The sequence below is a fragment of the Electrophorus electricus genome, chromosome 4 (assembly GCF_013358815.1).
Source record: "Electrophorus electricus isolate fEleEle1 chromosome 4, fEleEle1.pri, whole genome shotgun sequence".
Classification (NCBI taxonomy): domain Eukaryota; kingdom Metazoa; phylum Chordata; class Actinopteri; order Gymnotiformes; family Gymnotidae; genus Electrophorus; species Electrophorus electricus.
Window position 1 is genome coordinate 13,686,736 of NC_049538.1, and position 7,500 is coordinate 13,694,235.

General features: G+C 51.3%; 1 protein-coding gene across 2 annotated transcripts in view; it reads right to left on the bottom strand.

Annotated features, from left to right (window-relative positions):
• Positions 1-7,500, bottom strand: part of LOC113577459 (rho GTPase-activating protein 42) — a 60,134-nt gene that overhangs the window by 43,202 nt on the left and 9,432 nt on the right. For both annotated transcript variants that reach the window (XM_027010112.2, XM_027010111.2), the window contains exon 2: positions 2,686-2,781. In XM_027010112.2, the coding sequence (XP_026865913.2) occupies positions 2,686-2,781 (96 nt within the window). The remainder of the gene's footprint in view (positions 1-2,685; positions 2,782-7,500) is intronic.

A 7,500-nucleotide genomic window follows, 5' to 3' on the forward strand; every position in this document is an offset into this window, starting at 1 on the left:
GAGTGTATACATGCCCATGTTTATAAAAAGTGAGAGAGAGAACGAGTGAAGAGGGGAAAAAAGAATGGTCGCAAGGGGCAGAGAGACATATAAAGAGAGACAGAGAGAGAGAAAGTGAAAGTGAGATGAGAGAGACTACAGAGGGACGGCTGAGGGGCAGTCTCTCAGGACGGAGGGAGCACGGTGCTTTAAACCCTGCACGCCACTGACGGATTACTGGCAAAAAAGCAACAGGCGTATAAGCCAAAGCTCCCAAATAAACCGAGAGAAGGCGAAGGGAGCAGAAATGGCTCGCCTTTGAAAGGTTCTGATCAGATACGCGGCCATGGACACCTGGTCTGTTTATTTTCTGCTTCAGAATGCATTCACCGTTCTAAAACCTGGAGGCCCGCCGCACGCCCGCAGCTTCAAACTCGACGCGTTATCCGAGGAAGGTGCAATTCTAGGACTGTATTAATGTTTGACTTGTTTTGAAATTCAACCCCTCTTCAGTGGTGTTATACCCGACGCTCCCCCTCGGCTTGAAGCGTCAAGCCCTGACGAGACATGACCTTTTGGAGAGAAAAGTGAGACGGAAAAGAGGTGAGGTGGGGAGACAGATACAGAGAAAGACAGAGATAGAAAGACAGAAAGTGATTGAGAGTGGGGGAAGAGAGAGGGAGATAAAGAGAGACCTTCCACTAACCTCCGTCTAACTTTTTTTACAACAATTAATATTTCTATGGTCATGAGCCTGGCTGTTGGATTGATTTCATGATAAGCGTGGCAGCCTGTGAATGTCACGGCAGGAAACCAGTGAATGGAATCGATGGGAGGTCAGCAGACCCCCCTCGTCCGTTCGCGTTCCTTGCCAGCCTGCAGGAACCTTTAGGGCAGGACAGAGCTTCAAAGCAGATTACAGCCCAGATGCATCAGGACGGCACGCAGGGGTCCAGTCAAGTCGCCCCAAAAGCAGCTCTTTCATTGATGACCAGATGGATTCCAGCAGACAATTACATTTTTCACCAGCAAAAGCAATCTGACCCTTTCAGAGCCCAGGCGCAGAGGGATCGGTGATAGCACACACTTTGAAAACTTCTACGGGTGGAAGTTGATGGATGGTCATTTCCGGGCCGGGTTCCGGCAGGGGGAGGTCACGTGTGTTTGGCCGTCACAGAAGCGCTACTGCACGGGGGGTTTGGAGTGGCTTTGTCGTCACACGAGACCTCTGCCCCATACACAAATGGAAACAGCAATCCCTGACGGAAAGGCAACAGTCGCGCGGTCAGCGTGCGTTTCCACTTTTGGGTGAACAGGCAGCGTTTTGCGGCCCTACACATCCGAGTGGCTGAACGGGTCGATTGCTGGAAGCCGGCAGCCCAAACCATTCAGCCTGCTTGGTCTTCATCGCCGCCCTTCTGATCCAGCCTGGGAGGAGAACGGGTGCGACGCAAGGCACGGCAACCGGATCCGAGACCGGTCATCTTTGATGGCTGGACCGGTACCTTACGGATACTGGGGGGCAGGGCAGGGGTAATTGGCTTGCCAGATTGCGGTCGGCGGCGAACCAGCTCACGGTGCTAGACTTCGGTAGCTGTAATTGGCTCTCTCCTACGTGGCCGCAGACAGAATGGGGGTAGGGGAAATTTCACAAACGGCTTCACACGGTGGGCACAGCACAGGGGTCCGACACCTCGAACCGTGCGCAGATGGACTGAGCCAGTCGAGCCCCACGGACATGAGGCTCAGATGGTAGGGACAGGAGTGTGGGATAATGAGGTAGGGCAGAAGAGAGACAGAGAGATGGAGAGAGAGAGAGAGAGAGAGAGAGAGAGAGAGAGAGAGAGAGAGAGAGAGAGACAGGACCAAATGAGAGAAAGGCAGACAGACAAGAAAACAGAAATAGAGGAAGAGCATGAAGTGGAAAGACAGAAAGAGAGAGAGAGAATGAGAAAGACTGAAAACGGATGGTGGGAGGGGGGGAGGGGAGGAGGGGAGGAAATTGAGCGGCTCAGCCCATCAGGGTGTTCGAACTCTCAGCACATCTGTTCTGCGGCCGCTGTGGAGGGTGAGTGGGTCTGTGCTTCCATTAATCTCTGACACAGATCACTATTAGTCACTCTGATCTCTTAAAGGGATGAAGAGATGTGAAGGCCTATAATGTAGGCAAATCGATGCGATCTGTTATGCATGCGGTCCAAAGGCGAAGACGCCTTCACGGGGACTTGCAGGGTGAACTCCGGGCCGGGGATCACTACGCAGGCTGCAGCCTACCGCACGCCTGCCGGTCAGTGTGACCCGGCCAGGCCCATGAAAAGCATGGGTGTTTATCAGAGAGAGAGAGAGAGAGAGAGAGAGTGTGCGTGCGTGTGTGTGTGTGTGTGTGTGTGTGTGTGTGTTGGGGGGGGTCACAAGAAGCCATTCCTGACTCTGCTGTATCTCTTGGAGGAAGGCTGTGTAGCAGGAATGACAGTGTCCCAGAGGGAACGCTTGCGGAAATGCCAGGAAAAGGTCATAATTAGGATGACAATCCCGTCTCTGTGGGACAGGCCGTGCGAAGGCGTCTCGGGTTAGAGGGGAGGAGACGAGGGAGTGAGTGCGGGGAGGGAGTCGCGTCCTCTCAACACGCTGGGATTCAGGGAGAGGGCACGGTGCAGAGGCTGAAAAAGCACTCCGTCATGTCCCTATCGGAGGGCGCGCGCTTACCAATGTTCACCTCATCGTCCGTCTCAGCGTCGCCGATGCACTCAAACTGAAACTCCTGCAGAGAGCGAGAAAACTTCTGCACGGCCACGGACAGATCTGCAGGTGGTAGGGAGTGAGGGTGAGAGAGAGAAAGAATGACAGAAAAAGCAGAGAAAATCAGATGCAACCAAGTTTTACCCAAAGCAAAACAAAAATACGCTTCATATTGGAAAGAATGCACGCAATCGCTGTACAAACCTCAATGCTATTTGGCCATAAATCAAAGGCAAAATCCATCAGAAAGCACTGCCAATTCAAAGGGTCAGTAAGCACAGCCCGGACACTGAAACTGGCCGTCGTAGACAGACGTGGCGTTCCAGAGAGGACAAGCTGTGCTCCCACTGCCACCTGGGAGCAGCAGAGAGACTCGCTTCCTAACCAAGTATCGCAAATATGAATCAATTCGAAACCCATTCTTCTAGCTCCTGCCCTGTGTTTCTAGAGTGCATTAATAAAGAGAAACTGCCCTGGATCACATGTGTGGGCAGCTTGGTCTGTAGAATCTTGTTAGCCTAAGGGACAACCAGTAATTCTTAGTTGGCTGGTTTGTTGATTAATTATTAATTTATTTTAGAAATAATGATTTTTTTCTTCTATTCCTAATTATTTTCACTTTTTATTTATTTACATTTATGGCATTTAGCAGACGCTCTTATCCAGAGTGACTTACAAAAGTGCTTTGTCGTTTACTCATAGAATATATACTAGTGCAGTACAGTAGGTTAGAGTCCAACATAGCAATGAACTAGAATACTGTAGAATACAGGGATCAATGCTGATACCTGGAAGTACAAAGTACAAAATGTCTATCTTAAACAATGATAAGGGCAAAAAACAATAAGTGCTAGAGTTTGTTAAATAACATAAACAATACCCTACAGTAAGTACTAATTTAGTCAGTCAATATGGGAGCAGGGTCAGTTGTACTTTCTGCAAATAAATGGGTCTTCAGTCTGCATTTGAAGACTGCAAGTGACTCTGCTGTCTGGATAGCAAGTGAGAGTTCATCCCACCATCTTGCAGCCTGGACAGAAAATAGTCTCGATGCTTGTCATCCATGAGACCTGAAGCAAGGTATTTCAAGCCGAGCCGTACTTGAGGTTTGAAGTACTCGAGGCTTTGACCATTGACCTCATGTATGAAGGGGCTGGTCCATTTTTGGCTTTGTAGGCAAGCATCAAGGTTTTAAATCTGATGCGTGCAGCTACAGGGAGCCAATGAAGGAAGTGCAGCAGTGGAGTAACGTGTGTGAACTACGGAAGATTGAAGACCAGTCGTGCTGCTACATTCTGGACAAGTTGTAGAGGTTTCATGGCTCTTAGAGGAAGACCAGCAAGTAGCGAGTTGCAGTAGTCTAGTTTTGAGATAAAGCATAGAAGCATTGCTGGCTGGGAGGAGGCTGAAAGAGAGAGAGAGAGAGCGAGAGAGAGAAAGAGAGATAGGGATAGAGGAAGCGTCTCTGTGAGTGCGGCCCGGTCACAGACCAGCGTCTCTGTGAGTGACGCCCCGTCACAGACCAGCGTCTCTGTGAGTGAGACCCCGTCACAGACCAGCGTCTCTGTGAGTGAGGCCCCGTCACAGACCAGCGTCTCTGTGAGTGCGGCCCGGTCACAGACCAGCGTCTCTGTGAGTGAGGCCCCATCACAGACCAGCGTCTCTGTGAGTGAGGCCCCGTCACAGACCAGCGTCTCTGTGAGTGCGGCCCGGTCACAGACCAGCGTCTCTGTGAGTGAGGCCCCGTCACAGACCAGCGTCTCTGTGAGTGAGGCCCCGTCACAGACCAGCGTCTCTGTGAGTGCGGCCCGGTCACAGACCAGCGTCTCTGTGAGTGAGGCCCCGTCACAGACCAGCGGCTCTGTGAGTGACGCCCCGTCACAGACCAGCGTCTCTGTGAGTGACACCCCGTCACAGATCAGCGGCTCTGTGAGTGCGGCCCCGTCACAGACCAGCGGCTCTGTGATTGCTAGCTTGTCACAGACCAGCGTCTCTGTGAGTGCCTCCCTACTGCAGACCAGCGTCTCTGTGTGTGTGGCCCCATCACAAACCAGCGTCTCTGTGAGTGCCGCCCCATCACAGACCGGCGTCTCTGTGAATGCACCTCCACAACAGACCGAATGCAGACCGGCGTCTCTGTGAGCGCGGCCCCGCTGCAAGACCGCATGCACATCTACAGTGGCCTTCACTGACATATAAGCTCTGCACTCAAAAATGTATTAACTTTATCTTGGAAAGAGAGTGTTAATGCTGTGCAAAACAAAGTGCAAAGATGTTCTTCGATATGTGCTACAGCGTGTCAGCGCCCAAAAAGACGTGCATGCTCCCATTAGATCTCCTGCCTGCTGTGAATGACTACTGTCAAGGGGTTGCTTCTCCCCTGTGACTGGACCTTATTAAGCTGTGACACGTGCATCCCACCCCCAGTCGAACTAGGAGGGGTCAAGAGCACTCAAGTGGGCCTCAGTTGCCATGGAAAGCGTCTCCGTCGAGGTGTGGACATAGCATGCTGCTGCGATTGGTAGAAGCTACTTCAACATCATCTCAAATCATTCCTACTTCCTGCAGGAGGGGCAGAACCCAAAACAGTGGTCAAACCTTGGAATAATCCCCAAGCGTTCTTATGAATGACACCTTTTTGGAAAATGACCTAGTGATCTGGTCTAAACAGCGTTTCCCAATTCAGCGTCTCTGAGCAAGGGGATTCACCTTGAGGATGTCGCCATCTCATGCAAACTCCAAAACACCTCCAAAAAATGGCAGGAGTACAATGAGGCTGAGTGAATGAAAAAGAAAAAAGAAATCTCTGAAGGTTGCATCTCAAGTCTGAAAGGGTACTTAATAACACTTCAGTTATTGGGCATTTGGACAGATAGCAGAATAAGCTGGTGAGCACGAGAAGCAATGAATGGTTATTTTTACACTCTACTTTTCCATCACACTTGTCTTATAAACACTAATAACACTGCCTAGCAACGCATGCTTGCACAACATATTTCTCTAGTGGTCTGTATAACACTAAGTAGGTACTGGGCATTCTAAGGGATTAGCCAGTTGGAAGGTTCACCGAACCTGACGTAGTTAAGTGGTAATGGTGACATGGAGGATGGTTGGGGACTCCACCATCAGGACGGGACCTCTCCATCCTCCGATTTCTACCCAGCCCGTGAACATGCCTCGGATGTTCATTTGGGAGAGAGGGTGGGAAAGGGCAGGGTGGAAGTGGTGTTCTCCCAAAAGACAAACAGAGCAGGCGACATTCCGCTCCGTCTGAGGCCGTCTGTCTCGGAACACTAATGGAGCCATTTCCACATTTGCGGCATGCACCGGGGGGTGGGGGGTGGGGGGTGGGGTGAGGCGGCTGGGGATTAAAGGCACGAGGCTGGAAGCAAACGCTGAACTCCACTTTCTGCCTTTTAAAGCGTGGCAGAGGCAGCCGTGGGGACCAGCAGGGGCCGCCCTGACAACTAGACAAATGGGCGTCTCGGGGGGCCAGGAAAGATCACGGGACCCCGTGGAGCGAACGCGGTCCTGCTTTCTGGCGAGGAGCAGTCGTGTGACTGTTTTCTGAAGCGTGAGAGCAGAGCAAGGCGTTCGGCCGAGGCGTTGCTCGTTTCACGCCCTGTACGTCGATGCCGAGCAGTCGATTTCCATAAAAAAAAAACCCCTAAAGATCTTGTGGTGTATAACCTTAGTCTGACTCGTCCATCAGATACAGGCCGCTGGAAAAACCATTCTAGCACACGAAGCCATATAAAGCGCTTTGGGATCCACATCGGCCCCCGGCTCTGCTCGCGCGTGTGTGTGTGTCAGAGACAGCGTTCGCGGGGTGCTGATCCAGCCCTAGCACGGGGGGGGTCATGGGTCGGTAATGGGTCCAACCCTGCTCAGTCAGGGTGAGGGAGCTCCGTCAGTAACGGATTACCCTGCACATCACCACTGCGGAGAACACGCTGACACCAGGCTTATCCGGGACTGGCTTTCTCTTCCTGAAGCTTTGTGCGAGCGCATAAGCATTCACCAACCACAGCTGACCCTGGATCGCGCCGGCCCCGGGGGAAAAGCTCTCTTCAAAATATGCGTATGAGTAGCCTCACTGGTCTCAGGTCAGTGGTAAGGCAGACCCGTCTGACTTATTAGCCGCGGTGACCAAAGAAGCAGCAGAAAGACAAAAAATGGGGTTCTAACTAGAGCCCTTTTTTACCACTAATGAACCATCTGGGAGTTACACAGGCGCTCTGCTGCTGCAGAGTTCTCGATGCTTCAGAGCAGTTCCCGTCGACAACCCTGGAACACACGGCACCTGCAGTCTTCTGTGAGACACGCTGTTAAGCCTGTAGCTCAGCTATCAGGGAGGAATTCACTTAATGAACCAGTTTGCCTAGACAAGTGTTTTAGGTACATCACTGCACACTAATTAATTAGCAATTACAATGAGGCTTGAATTGGCAGTTTCCCAAAATAATTTATATGTAGGTCACAAAATGGCTCACAAATTGTGTTCATAATGGTGGAGTGTAAACTTTATAGATCATAAAGGTGATAGGCTCAGAACGCACAGAATTCTCTGAAGTAAAGTGAGTCTCTGCAGAGTTCAAAGTGTCTCAGAGCTTTCTTTATGCTAATAGTGAAACAGCTGGGCGCCCATAAATGACGTATCCCCCATTCGGTGCGGTTCACCAGTTACATGTAAACCAGCGGCTGTAGGCCCAAGCACTGCAGAGGATGCATAGGGAATCTCATGTAAGACTGGCCCAGCAGAGTTCGGCCCCGGCGGGACCC